This window comes from Paroedura picta, chromosome 7 (genome assembly GCF_049243985.1).
Source record: "Paroedura picta isolate Pp20150507F chromosome 7, Ppicta_v3.0, whole genome shotgun sequence".
Taxonomy (NCBI): domain Eukaryota; kingdom Metazoa; phylum Chordata; class Lepidosauria; order Squamata; family Gekkonidae; genus Paroedura; species Paroedura picta.
In genome coordinates, this window is record NC_135375.1 from 43,056,393 (window position 1) to 43,071,807 (window position 15,415).

General features: G+C 41.1%; 1 protein-coding gene across 6 annotated transcripts in view; it reads right to left on the minus strand.

Moving 5' to 3' along the window:
• MCTP1 (multiple C2 and transmembrane domain containing 1) overlaps nt 1-15,415 on the minus strand; it is a 253,452-nt gene that overhangs the window by 63,314 nt on the left and 174,723 nt on the right. For all 6 annotated transcript variants that reach the window (XM_077347620.1, XM_077347616.1, XM_077347615.1 and 3 more), the window contains one exon: nt 3,259-3,378. In XM_077347620.1, coding sequence (XP_077203735.1) covers nt 3,259-3,378 — 120 coding nt within the window. The remainder of the gene's footprint in view (nt 1-3,258; nt 3,379-15,415) is intronic.

A 15,415-nucleotide genomic window follows, 5' to 3' on the forward strand; every position in this document is an offset into this window, starting at 1 on the left:
AGCAGCACAAATGTGCATGCACGGCAGTTTCACGCATGTGCACATGCACGAAAGTGCCATGCACGTGCATTTGCCACGCATGTGCAGGGCCCAGATTGCACTCCCACCCACCGGTCCACAATCTGAAAAAGGTTGCGGACCACTGCTTTAGGACACCATCCACTGCAGAGACAGTGGTAACAGGTGGAAATGCCTAGGATGGTGGCTGAGGCAGAAATAATGGCCTCATGAAAGCCCTGGGTCTCACAAGTGATGAGAGGCCCCCATTGGGACATACATGACTTGCTGCATGCACTTTGAAAAGGCTGGGAAGTTGCTAATCAGGACATACTCTGCTACCTATCCCAACAAGCAATAGGTGGGGACCGAAAAGAGGAGGAAGGGACAGGTAGAAGTTGATGCCTTTACTTTCAGTTCTGAAACAGAGAGGATATCTAGAGTATGATAGGCTATGATCAGGGGCAATGAGGAATCTTGGAGGGTCTATAATATTTCAGTATCAAAATGGAGGTCCTTGACTGGCTAAAATGTGAGAATCTGTTCTTTAGCAGTTTCCAAACTTCTGTTGAGAATGTTCTTTAACAATTTTATACATATTAAAGAAAAATAAAATGAATTATCTCAAAAGTCCTTTGCCAGGGTAGTACTTGTCATACATAGCAAACCTCTGTCTTCCAGTCAATTGTGACATTACTAGTATGGAACTTCATAACATTTACAGTATTAGGACAAACTGAATGAATCTTCATCATTCAATATTTTAAACTGGCAGGAAGACTATGTTACTTCTTTGAGTTGAGGTCTGTTTAGCCTTGAGAGAAGACGACTAAGAGGTGATATGATAACCATCTTAAAATATTCTGATATAGAACGGTGGTCCCCAACCACCGGGTCGCTGCTCTCTCTCCCCGCCCCCCCCCCCCCGCAATAAGAAACTTCCCAGGCCGCAAGCAAATCAGCCGCAAAAGCGGCCGATTAGCTTACGGCCCGGCAAGCTTCGTTTTGTTGGAGGCGGAGGGAGAGGGAAGCAGGGCCGCGCATGCGCATTGCACGATCGCCCTCCCCACCACTGCCGGTCCGCAGCCCTAGAAAGGTTGCGTACCACTGATATAGAAGATGGAACAGAGTTGTTTTCCCAGAGTGTTGCAACAGAACCAATGGGTTGAAATTAATTCAAAAGAATTTTCAGCTAAACATCTGGAAGAAGTTCCTGATAGAGAGGTTCCTCAGTGGAACAGGCTTTCTCCAGAGGCAGTGATTTTTCCTTCTTTGGAAGTTTTTAAGCAGAGGCTAGATAGTCATCAGACAAAAATGCTGATTTTATGAACGTAGGCAGATTGTGAATGGGTGGGCAGGAAGGAATATGCCAATGTTTGTTTCTTGTAGCCCTTCCTTGCATACCCAGGGAATTGCTAATTGCCACAGTGGGATGGTAGGTAACTTTCAACCAGGCCAGGCTGGGTTCTAGAGATTCCTGTTGAAAGGATCACTTGGGCATGAAACTGGGTCACTGTGGGTAGGCAAGCAGTTGTGAGTTCCTGTATTGTGCAGGGGGTTGGACTAGATGACCCTGGATATCCCTTCCAACTCTATGATTCGATGAACACCACACTGAAGCCACCTGCATTAACTCAGGCAGAAAGAGTATGGAGATAGATTAATGATGACAGCCAAAATTTCCCAGATTGCAAGAATGATAAGAAGGGATGATGGATTAAAGATCTATAGTGACCTTATTCTAATCTGGTGCATCTACCTCTCACTCTTATATTTACCTGTAAACAAAGGCCGAACAAAGCAAAGAGAGAGCCAAAGCACTTAGCTGTAATCTAGTGTCAAGGGGATCCCCAAGTGCTGACTCAGTATACACAGCGATGGTCTGCTGGTAGAGACTCTACTGGTTTCTAGACCTCCCATTTCCTCATACTTCACACTACCCATTCTATCAGGTCTTCCGGATCTGGCCTCAATCATAGACCTGGCAGAAGAGCTCCATTTTGCAGGCCTTGCAGAATGCTGAAAGCTCCCACAGGGCCCTCAGCTCTTCCGGGAGCTCATTCCACCAGGAAGGGGCCAGAACCGAAAAGGCTCTGGCCCTGGTTGAGACCAAGTGAACCCCCCTGGAGACAGGAATCACCAATACCAACATCACTACCTGCAGAGTCAATAACTATTCTAGGCTCTCCTCACATTTTTCCTCCTCCAACCTAGTGGAGGTATCGACAGGCTGCACGGCCCTGCCCTATGTTCACAGGCCCAAGTTTCCACTTCATCGGCATCACCATCTTACCTGGCATATGCCTGTATGCCAGATTCTTGCTCCAGGGTCACTTCCATTTCAGCAACACTAGCCAAGGCCCCTTGTAGCTCTTCCACTGGCATACCTAACTGATCCATCCTGAATCACAAAACATGCAGGAATTCTAGAGAGTATGCTATAATCCTTTTATTTGTTCTCCTTCAGTAGAACAAATGTTCTAAACGTTCCAGGTTAAATGTTCCAGGTTAAACTTCATGCCTCCTCAAGGAGGGAATGTGCAGATAAACAGGTATTTTATTTAAAGTATGTAAATGTTATTAAGAAAAAAAATGGAAATATTAATTCAGTAAATCAATTAAATACAGCACAACAATCTAATGTAAGCAACGAAAAATAACAAAAGCTAGCTTACTACCTAACACTGGGAAATCAGTGTCATGAGGTACATTGTTACATTTTTGGCCACAAATCAAGCATTGTTTCTATGTTGCTGCAGCAGATACATAGGTGCAGGTCTCTGAAACCATAGCATTCTTCGGACGCCAATTATAATTTTCAGCCTATTCCAGTCAGGTGATGATTTTGAACCAATAAGAATCCATCTCTACTAGAGCCCTCCAGAAAATTACTTCATCCCTCTACTCCTTCCCCTCCCATCCTGAATACCATGTTTCTCACACAGCCAATTATCCCAGGCAAGATTCTGTCCTTTGGGATGATAAGAGAACCAGGCACAGCCAGATCCCAATAAAGAGCCTGCAGAATAGAATCAACTCAACTTGACACTCATTGACCTTTGGGAGGAGGGATTGGGGGATTACTTTGTCTGACACCACTTTTTCACAGTCTCCCTAGGATTTTCATTAGGAATTTCATTTTACATGTTCATGAGAGATACACCATTTAAATACCTATAGCAACACCTTCCTAATCTCTTTTTTCAAAGTTCTGTCTCAGTGAAAACATTTGTGCTAAGAAGATACCTTGTAGAGACTTACCGTATCATGTTGTCTATTATCTTTTCCTGATATGATTAGAAAGTAATTCCATACCACCAACAACAGCAAGCTCAGAGGAAACATGTAGAGTTCAAAATTCCAAGTCACAAAGAGAAAGAGCTAAAATCCAAGAAGAAAGAGATGTCATTAATATCAGCACCCCATTGACTAAACTAGTATATAAGAAATACAGAGTACCACAATTTAAATACAGAAATCTCCTCTCTCACATACACAGAAAAATGCTTGATCAAAGATTGTTATAATGTGCTTCTCTCAGTGCAATCCAAATAAAACCCTGATAACAATTCAATCAATTTAATTAAAATACAATTATTTTGGTAATAGAAACCTAATAGAATCTCTGTATACTTGAATAAAGAGCCTCTTGTGGCGCAGAGTGGTAAGGCAGCCGTCTGAAAGCTTTGCCCATGAGGCTGGGAGTTCCATCCCAGCAGCCAGCTCAAGGTTGACTCAGCCTTCCATCCTTCCGAGGTCGGTAAAATGAGTACCCAGCTTGCTGGGGGGTAAACGGTCATGACTGGGGAAGGCACTGGCAAACCACCCCGTATTGAGTCTGCCATGAAAATGCTAGAGGGCGTCACCCCAAGGGTCAGACATGACTCTGTGCTTGCACAGGAGATATCTTTACCTTTACCTATACTTGAATAAGACACTTCAAGTCCCTTACACAGAGGTAACAGGCACATTTTTAGGGAGATGCTCTTACCAGATCTGTTTAGGAAGTGCATTTGGGCAAAGAAATATCACAAAAATTCAGCCATATACGAAAGGCCACATATGAATGTAGATAGCATTTCCCCCCACACTAAACCAATAAAGGCTGCAACTTTTAAGTAATAAATGATGTAAAATTAACCTTCTGATTTGCTAAAAATGCATTCTAGAGTCTGAAGGCAACACATTTCTAAAGAAGGTATTTTTGTATGAAACCCACATGTTTTAGGTGATATCTTTCAAGAAGCAGTCTTCTCTCACACAGATATAACGGCTTTTCCAAGACAGCACCTACTATAACAAATGCACAGATCATCTGGACAGCCAGCATCATGTACTGATTGGGGTGTCAAACCAAGGATAGAAGTAAGTGGTTGATGCTCATAGTGAATAAACTGAGAAGTGAATACTACTGGACTAGTCCAAGGTCACCCAGTACATTTTATGGTAAGCACGAATTTGAACATGTTTTCCCATCAGCCCTAGTCCAACATTCTTACCACTATATAACAATGTCTTCTTGGTAACTTTCTAAGCTAAGTGCTAGTTCAATAGAACTTCCATCAATGCAAAATCATGTTAGGGAAGTTAAGATTGTTTTCCCTTTTTAATATTGCTTTACTTGATAGCTAAACTTCAGTGTGTATTTTAGAGACACAGATACACAAAAATAGAAGCTTGCTGTAGACAGGACATGCCTGCAAAATATTGCCTCTTCTTTAACTCACATACTGTAAGTTGCACAATAAAATCAGAGTCCAGTATCAAGTCTGCACCCATATTTTACTTCCTATACAATGACATCAGTAGTGTGAAATTGAAAGTAAAATATTAAACTATTTATTGCAATGCTAATACTCTCTTGTGGCGCAGAGGGGTAAGGCAGCAGTCATGCTGTCTGAAGCTGTCTGCCCATGAGGATGGGAGTTCGACCCCAGCAGCCGGCTCAAGGTTGACTCAGCCGTCCAGCCTTCCGAGGTCGGTAAAATGAGTACCCAGCTTGCTGGGGGGTAAACGGTAATGACTGGGGAAGGCATTGGCAAACCACCCCGTATTGAGTCTGCCATGAAAACGCTAGAGGGCGTCACCCCAAGGGTCAGACATGACTCGGTGCTTGCACAGGGGATACCTTTTAAATACTTAATTAGAATAATCAAAATCCCTACTCCCAGGGAGAACAGTTAGTCCAAAACCTTGCAGAAGTGCAGGCAGTTATGTATTGTATATTGTCTCTTTAAGGGCAACATAACTTAAACAATATTTCTTGTTCCACACAAATAGAATTGTACAAACAGTTTAGCACTTGGACCTAAGATCTATGACTCAGTCGCAGTCTAGTTAATTTGACTGGATCCATTCACCTCCACAACTCATTGATTTAACCTTTATTGGAGTCCACTGGTTTTGTTATCACTGTGATCCAAGTTACCTTTTTGATAATCCCCTTTAACATTCTCCTGACACTTCCATTAGCTCCGTTCTTTCATTAAACTTTGATATGAGATTGTCTTGATATCAATATTCAAGATCTTTCAGTAAGCTGTAGCAGAGAAGATGCATGTCTAAAGAGTTATATTGCTTCCCCATGCCAAATGGTGGTGATTAAGGACACCTAAGCTGTGTGAAACTTCAGAGTAAAATGTTTATTGCAATTCTAATTAAAATATTGGCATAATAGAAATTAAAAAACGGAAGAATCTAATTTATAACAGACAGAATCGGTGGCATTCAACTGAACCCCAGTAGCTATAGGGCACTGAGGGAATCTGGCTGGGATCAGCCACTCTCAGCACAATTCTGGCAAGTGAGATAGAAGGTGCCCCAAAAGTTCTTGCTATTCAGATTTGCTAAAATAAAGGAATAAACATTTTATGTATCAGCATTAGTATCCTTTAAAATAGCGATCCCCAACCTGTGGGCTGCGGACCACATGTGGTCCTTCGACTAATTGGAGGTGGGCCCCGAAGGACGTCTTCCCCCCCCCGACCCTTTACTTCATCCCCCCCAGCCCTTTACAACACACTTCATTGTTGTGGCGTGTCTGTATCTTATTTTGAAGGGATGTTTAAACATTACCATAGCAATCAGAGAGCGTTAGGGCAGTGGTTGAGAGTAGAAGAGTAAATTATCCCCCCCACCGGGCCTCAGTAAAAGGCGTTGAGTGGTCCCCGGTAATAAAAAGGTTGGGGACCACTGCTTTAAAAGAAGAAAGGTTCTAGGCTAATTAAGAAGCAAGTACAATTAGATGAAGCTCATTTAGTGTGCTCCACTACCCGATTGTGTTTTGAAATGACTAAAAAGTAATGTAGTTTGTTTCCCTATGCAAAGCTGCAAAGATGACACTACCATCCCAAACACTCATTTTGGCAGGTTAGCACCAATGAAGCCTGGTGTTTCAAGACCTAAAAGTTTTGCGGAATTGCTTGTTTTAATTTAAATTTTGATTTTTCTCCCCTTTTCCCACTTACAATCTTGTACTGACATTACACATCATTTTATAGAATTTCAAGATGAAAGTGGTGTGACTTTGCTTTGAAAATTCTGACAATTCCAGAATGCAAGCCCCAGAGTCTATAGATACAAGCATCACATTAACAGTCCATGAATTACTGATGAAAAATTCATGCCTCTGTAATAACTTTCACATTGGTTGAAGTCAGATAGAACTGAAAACAGCATATTTAACAGAGAAATCTGCAAATATTCACATAACAGTAATAATCTCTTTGAAACATTATTCCCCTCCCCCATGTGGGTTGCATAGTATGAAGTAAGTTTGATAGAAAAGGCTGAAGCCAAAAATGCATGAGGCAGTTCCTCTTCTGACTGTGCCCTTATCAAATCCCATCCCATTCTTAAATAATCTGTTTAATGAAGTGGACAGAACAGTTGATGTCAGTTAATGTCACACAAGCCCAGAAACCAAGAGTCTGTCCCTGGATAAGCAGAAATACAGCAACCAAAAGAAATAAGACTATATGGTAAGAGAAAATATTTCTTTGGGAAGTCAATACCTTAGCTCTTTCTTCCTTGTTGCAGTTTTGGAAAAATCTTGTCACCAAATGTGTGTCTTTCAATACAATTTATAAAAAGTAAAAAAAAACCTCTAACAAAGTCCCAATCCTTTAATGAAAGCATGAGTTTAAAGGGCTGCCTATTCTCTCACAACCCTATCTGACCATTATGGTAATACTCTGAGTCTTTATTTTGGATGCTTCCATCTTCTACGATTAGACAGGTGGCAACCCAGGAAAGGGTCTTTTCAGCCATGACACCAAAACTCTAGGTCTCTCTCCAGAGTGACTCTCCTTTCCCTTTCTGTTGCCATCTTCCACCAATGGGTGAAGACTTTTTTTGTTTCATATAGCATTCCTTCGGTGATCCCTCCTTCCTGTCCTAGGTTGTTGTTTTTTAATAGTACATTTATGTTATTGAACAGTGTGTATATTTTAGCTTTAAATCTTTTAATGGTATGTTTTCTTTGGCTTTTTTAGCTGTCTTGGTGGTCCTGATCAGGGAAGAAAGACAGGGTATATATTTTGTGAAAATAAATGAATAAATAAAATAAAATGACATATCTAAATACTACTCATCCTGAAGAGAATGTTTAAGAAATAAGTAATCAAATATTTTCTATCACAACTATAAAACGATAACAAACAATATGTACAGGTACGATTGTTCTGATATACAAAGTGTGAAATGTTCAATTCGTTAGAAAGATCTACTCCCAACATCCAGAACCCTGTCAAGTATTGTGAGAAGATTAATGACATGGTACATGTCAATAGATGGCTAGAACAGTGGTTCTCAACCTGGGGGTTGGGACCACTTTGGGGGTCGAATTACCCTTTCACAGGGGTCGTGGCAGGGCAAGTAGCTTGGCCGGGGGGGGGGCGCCGCCACTGTTGTTGCTCCTCCTGCAGGTGCCATACAACAGCCTTGCAGGGTCGATTGGGATAAAGCATTTGTCTGTGTAGAGCAGCGGAAAAGAACGAGATTGGCCTGGTGGGACAAGAGGAAGAACTGAACTGAGAAATACTGGTGCGGGGGGGGGGGGGAACAATTTATACACAATCATGAACAATGAATCTTCATGCCATTGTTCAGTCTCGGTTTAATTTCTGTGAAAGAACACTTGCATAGTTTTATGGTTGGGGATTACCACAATGTGAGGAACTGGGGGTCGCAGCATTAGGAAGGTTGAGAACCACTGGGCTAGACAGATCTAAGTTGCATGATATTAAAACATAGATGAGAATCCATATCATATACAATGGAGCAGCTTCCATGTTTTGCAAGATGCTTTCTTGAAACTATATGTAAACATTCACACATGATAAAGATATGTAATTCAACAACTCCTGCCTGTTCCTTCAGAAAGATCTTAGCAAAGAAGGGCAAAAATAACACAGTCAATAAAACAATGTTACTCTGGAATGCAGTTCAACATTTACTCACTCAGATTTACATAACAGAGTTAAGTGGAAGTGGCATTCTTTTTTCATGCTAGAAATACACTAGTATCAAATAGCAACCAACTAGATCAAAGAATGTCTGGGATTAAGGTTCATTGAAGGTTCATTGAAGCTTATCTCTTTATAGTACTCAATTTTCTCCAACAGAGGTGCCAATTGTTTCTTGGGTTGGTGTCTTAGCCATTAAACCTAGTTTTACTATTCTATACATTATTTTCTACAAGAACAAATTTACTCTTATTGCCCACCTTCAACTTATTTTTACTTTATTTTATGTATTTTTATTATAAAGCCAAGTTATAGTTTCAATGTAGTGCTGATGGGGAAGTTAATCACAGCCTATAAGATACAAGTCATTATGTAATTCAATTATACCCTTATTAAGCCTTTTAAGTACTCTCTCACTGTCCATGCCTTTAAGGTTATAGATCAATCCCATTCTTTGTGCCTCTTAAAATTCCTTAACAATTGTCCAACCCAATTACAAAATTAAGCATGATATTTAATTTGGAACTGTTTTGCTAGAAAGATTATCATTACTTCGGGCTTTTTTAACCCATTCTATTGTACTGGGGATGTTTTTGCAACTATTCTCTTATGGCAAAAAGCTAACTTCTATAGAAAAAAATTAAACACTACAGTTTTGAACATAGATCTAAATGGTTTGTCATCTAGATTTCAGATCCATGGTGGCTATTCTTTAACCAGATTCTCCTAGTTCTGAGAGCTTATTTAAGCATTCTGTTTCACATCCATGGAATTTGCTTTTAACTAAATGTACTCAGGAGTACTTTAAACAAATTCTCTTTGCAAAACTGTCACTTTATTCCTAATGCAAAAATACTGGCTTGGACCCAAACCATGAATGGCACTCACAGAACATGGCTTTCTTGCCTGCTTGTAATTCTCTCCCCCCTCCTCAGAAATTGATTCCTCAGGGCCTAAGAAGTCATAAGATGGGGTTGCAGTATGAAAGAGGAATTGGAAGCAATAGTGTCAGCTTTCCATCAAGAAGATATTGAATCTATGCCATCACACTCTCTTGAGAATGATCTGCTTAGTTATTCAGATGTTAGACTACATCTTTGTGTTCTACACAAACTTTTTAATGTATTAAATCTTTTATGTACTCAAAAAATGTCAGGGGCTGAATTAATGGCAAGTCAACAGGGAATATTAGTTTAACAGTTTGTTATTTCTGGTAAGAGTTGCATATAGATAAATTAACTAATATAATAATTTGTGATAGGCAGAAAGGTATGCATTTGCATTCTGGTTGCATGTTCATTCAACAATGTCACCTTTCAGTTTACTGTTTGATGCTACAGATAATTAATTTTTGCACCTGCTTACCTGACATTGCAACATATGCTTTAAAATATTCTTTACAATAATAAAGCAAAATGAGAATACTTGTATATGCTATATACAAAGAGATGATTAAACTATTTCACTTGAAAAGATACTAGCATGTCAACGCCATGTTTGCAATTATTCTTGTGCAGCTCTTACCACCACATCTATATGGTGGTGCAGATTTTAATAAAAGGTACACTAAAAGAACTACGATGCAATTCTAAAATTATTGTACCTTTTGTGGGTCTCTTCCAAAAAACTTCCATACTGCTTTTCTCTCCCCTGCCCAAATAAAAAGCAGGAAATGCACATACACACATAAGAACACCTTCCAGCTCACCTTGCTGATTCTTCTCTATCCAGGTGTACTGACACACATGGAGAAGAGAAGTAATCCAGCTTGGTGTAGTGGTTGGTGTAGTGTAGCAGTTAGGAGCATGGACTTCTAATCTGGCAAGCCCAGTTTGATTCCATACTCCCCCACATGCAACCAGCTGGGTGACCTTGGGCTTGCTGCAGCACTGATAAAGCTGTTCTGACCAAACAGTAAGATCAGGGCTCTCTCAGTCTCACCTACCTCATAGGGTGTCTGTTGTGGGGAGAAGAAAGGGAAGGCTAATATAAGCTACTTTGAGACTCCTTTGAGTAGAGAAAAGTGGCATATAAGAACCAACCCTTCTTCACTGTAGAGTTCTTATCAAGAGAAAAGCCATTTTTCAGAGGGAAATTTAATTGAACATTGAGAAATTTCCCCCTTCTTTTCTCTGGTAAGCAACAGGTGTCATCCACTACCACTCTGATAGTTACTGTTCAAGCATTTTTCTCAAACCTTGCTAACTTTGCTAATTATCTCACTCGACTCAGGTAGATGTGGTTAGGAGGGGGGGGGGGGAAGAGAATTTGCACACATCCAGAAAATTCCTCTCTTGGACTAGGTGGATAGAGATTGATGAGAAAACCAGTTCTGTGTTGAGTTGCTAATCTAACTGAGTGGTGTCTCTCCAGTAAAATGAAATGTTGTTTGCCACGTGTTGTTCTCTGAGCTTGGGAGACAAGAGTGGAGAATCAGCTGGTGTGTCTGCCTCCAGCCAGGTGTCTAGAAGTGAGTGCTTGAACCTGGTTCAGTTTCTGAGCTGGCCTCCTTGGCCAATTCTGAATTTTATGGTAGTGCCTGTGGCTCAGGCACTGATCCTGGCAGAACTCGCCACACTGCTTTTTCCTCGGAATCTGATGGGGTTGCAACTGGCAGGGACCTGACACTTGTGGACGGTAAGCTACATAGGAGCACACAGCATGACGCTGCAGTAAAAAAGGTGACTGCAGCCTTGTACTGTATCATCGGAGGCATACACCTGGAGTGCTGTGTGCAATTTTGGCCTCACTTCAAAAAGGATGTGAACAAAATTGAGAGGGCTCAGAGAGTGACAGGGATGTTCTGACGCCTGGGGACCAAGCCCTATGAGGAAAGGCTAAGGGTCTTGGGAATGTTCAGCCTGAAGAACAGGATGTTCAGAGAGTAGGTCACAGTCTTTACCCCTATTTGTTTCCATGTTACTTGCCTTGCCTGATATTATACCTTTATAGAGGTATACTGCTTGCTAGGAGCTGAATTTGCTAAAGCTATGCAAAGTTAAGATCTATGCTGCTAAGATGTGTAAGTACATCTAGAATTTAAAACAATTCTATACAATTGGAACTGCCACTAGAACTATATTATTTCTTAAATTTTTCTCCAACTTCCTTAGTAAAATTCTATTTTACTCTGTGTTGCCAGACCAAACCAAGGATAAACATGGCTATGCATCCACAGAAGTTGTTGTTCCGGGGTTTCAAGACAGATACATAGGAACAAATCTCTCAGACCGAGGAAAGTCAGCCCTGACAGTTTCAGAACCACTGATCTAAAGGGATTTAAATTATTTTTCATAATGAATGCAGTGTAAAGAATTTTTTCAAAATAAGTTGTCTTAGCAGTCTCTTGTACTTTGTATTTTCTTCCATGTGAAACAGCATTGTGGTTGGTGTGTCTGTGTATAGACTGAGGACTAGCAGAAACAAATATATGCATAAATGTTATTTCAGATTTAGTAACAAGCAACATTCCACCTTCACATTTGTATTAATAAGGCTTGTGCTAGCAGACAGGTAAAGAATAGATTTGAAGTGTGACTGAACAAGCCTTTTTATCTTTCAGTAAACTATGCATACAAGACTAATACCATCAACATTTATGTTCTGGCATATCTTATCAGTGGTTTCCAACCATGTTATGATGATGCTCCTATGTATTTTCTGCTGTCAGTATCTGTTGAGCTCATCCAAGCACAACATGTTCAACATCTTCCTCATTCAACAGTTTTTGACTACAGCTCTCTCACTATTCTTCGCTGCTGTGCACACCCTCTATTAATTAAATACTAAAAACTCATAGCTGAGGGGGTAGGAGAGATGTGTGACAGCTCAGAGGACCACTTGAACATCAGTAAATTGAAATCTCTATACATGCCAAACAAGTTTCTATTACCTGTATATGTACAGAGAAGGCATGTCTAGAGAGAAATACAGAGGATTTGTGTTTTGTTTTTTTTCTTTATTAATTATTAGATTTGTATTCTGCTGCTTCCAGCAAGCTGGCTTTTGGCCGTTCACATATTAAAACATCCCATAAGATTTCAAAACATCTCAATATTCTTAACATACAGTAAAATCCCGACAATAATCATATGCTTAAAATAATCTCCATAAAACAGCAATAAAAATAGCAGTAACAATAATTAACTATTAACATGGCGGTAATAACAACTCGATTTTCTCTAACTGGAGAGCCAATTTGGTGTAGTGGTTAGGAGCGCAGACTTCTAATCTGGCATGCCGGGTTCGATTCTGCACTCCCCCACATGCAACCAGCTGGGTGACTTTGGGCTCACCCCAGCCCTGATAAGAGCTGTTCTGACTGAGCAGTGATATCAGGGCTCTCTCAGCCTCACCCACCTCACAGGGTGTCTGTTGTGGGTAGAGGAAAGGGAAGGTTACTGTAAGCCTCTTTGAGACTCCTTCTGGTAGAGAAAAGTGGCATATAAGAACCAACTCTTCTTCTATTTATAACTAGACATAAAGCCCATTTCATATTAAAATAAATTTTATTTTTTAATTATTTTTAAAAATGGGCACTAGGGCTCCCCCCTGGCAAAGCCTTCACGGGGCGAAGGCTTCCTGGGGCCTCCCATCCCCTCCCCGCGTGCGTCGGGTGTTTGGCGGCCTCGGAGGGGGCCAACATTACCCATCAGGAGCTCAATAAGCCTTCAAGTTTTTGCCTGACAGTAACAATGGTGATTGCCAAGCATGTTGTCAGTCGGCTTTCACCATAATGGGTTATGCATTGGCAGGTCTGCTGTAAGATAAGTAGAGCTCAAGATGCTTACAAAATTAAGTGTTTAAGCTTAGTGGACATTCCCTTTATTACATCCTTATGAGAACAGTGACCCTACCTTTGACGGTAGGGAAATTCAATCACTGACTTCTCAGACAAGCAGCAATGTGCCTATGATATTAAGTAGATCATAGCAGAGGTTCAGGAAATTAACCAGTCTTCCGATCTCCTTCCTTGTAGGTTTAAAATGTTTAATTTACACTTGGGAAGAGTTCACAAAATGGCTCACATAAGCTCCAATTAAATTAAAGGTTCTTCCAACCAGTCTGGAACAAAAAAATGTTCTAAGGTGGCATTTGCTCCAGAGCCCTGTCATTATGGCACTTTTAATCTCAGTTCAATTTACAGCAACTGAATGGTCATTTGCCAGGTTGCATATTCTTTTACTTCTTTCCACATAGGAATGCTGATCTTCTCATTGTCCAAGGACAGAAAGGGAGAAACTCTGCAATAGCAATGCGGAGCACCTCTGAAGAACTGCTGATGAACTGCAATTGGATTGTCAGCTGCTTGGCTAAACGTTCCTTAGCTCGTGTCCAAAAATCTAAATTAGGTTTGGGGCTCTTTTCATGCCATTTCATCTACTCCTGATACAAGTGCCTAAAGATTCATATGGGAGACCACCAAGGAATACCATGGTTGTGATACAGACAAAGGCAAACCACCTCCAAATGTATCTTGCCTTGAAAACCAATAGGGTAGCCATAAGTCATCTGTGACTTGACAGAGATAAAAAGAATAAGACAGAGAACTTTACTTATTCCCAGCGTTATATCAAAATTGACAGTTTTTGGAGCTTCTGAAGTAAGCAAGGAAGCAGTCTGAAGGAAATGCATATTAGACAAAGTTTGAAAACTGTACTTACAACGAGAACATACCTTTTTGTTCTGTGCTTCAGCCTGGTTTCATGACCTATTTAGTTACAGCCTATATCTCTGCTCAAATGCACTTGAGTTGACATACAAAATTAAAGCTTGCAAACCAAAGTCAGAAGGAATGCTACTTGTGGAATTTATATGCAAGACTAGAATCATAGAATCATAGAGTTGGAAGGGGCCATACAGGCCATCAAGTCCAACCCCCTGCTCAACGCAGGATCAGCCCTAAGCATCCTAAAGCATCCGAGAAAAGTGTGTATCCAACCTTTGCTTGAAGACTGCCAGTGAGGGGGAGCTCACTACCTCCTTAGGCAGCCTATTCCACTGCTGAACTACTCTGACTGTGAAAATTTTTTTCCTGATATCTAGCCTATATCGTTGTACTTGAAGTTTAAACACATTACTGCGTGTCCTCTCCTCTGCAGCCAACGGAAACAGCATCCTGCCCTCCTCCAAGTGACAACCTTTCAAATACTTAAAGAGGGCTATCATGTCCCCTCTCAACCTCCTTTTCTCCAGGCTGAACATTCCCAAGTCCCTCAACCTATCTTCATAGGGCTTGGTCCCTTGGCCCCAGATCATCTTTGTCGCTCTCCTCTGTACCCTTTCAATTTTATCTACGTCCTTCTTGAAGTGAGGCCTCCAGAACTGCACACAGTACTCCAGGTGCACACAGTACTCCAGGAGTCAGGATATTCTTTTCAGTGGCCAGCTTGCCAGGTGGGTTTGTGTTATGACTTTTCTCTACATATGTTGGCAATTTAGTACAAAATAAGCAAGGACATACGGAATTCGTATCATCAATAAAAAAATAATAATAAAGGCTTGCATGCTTATTTCACACATTTTCTATGTGGAAGACAAAGACCAAACACAGTTTATCAAGTGTGATTGCATGTGTCTCTACAACTTCATTCCTGGTCCTTCTGAGAATCAAATGAGGCACAGGTCTCTGCTTTGTTCATGAATTCATACAGCTTCTTATATGAAAGTTAGGGGCCAAGCCTGTTGCATTCAGGAATACAATGGATGCTAGATTTGGGGGGTGTAGTGGAAGAACTCTGTGGATGGCCTCTCCCTCCCCCAGGACATGGAAAGGCTACAGGCAGGAGGCCCCCAGCCAGGGTACTCACTGGCAGGCGGAGCTCTCATTCAGCAGGGATCTGCAGCCTCTGAGCCTCGTGGGGAAGTGGAAGGAGGAGGTGGTCAGGGTTGGGGTAGGGAAAGTGATTGGCTGGCTGCTGGACAGACAGGCAAGCTGGTTGGAGAAGGAGGCA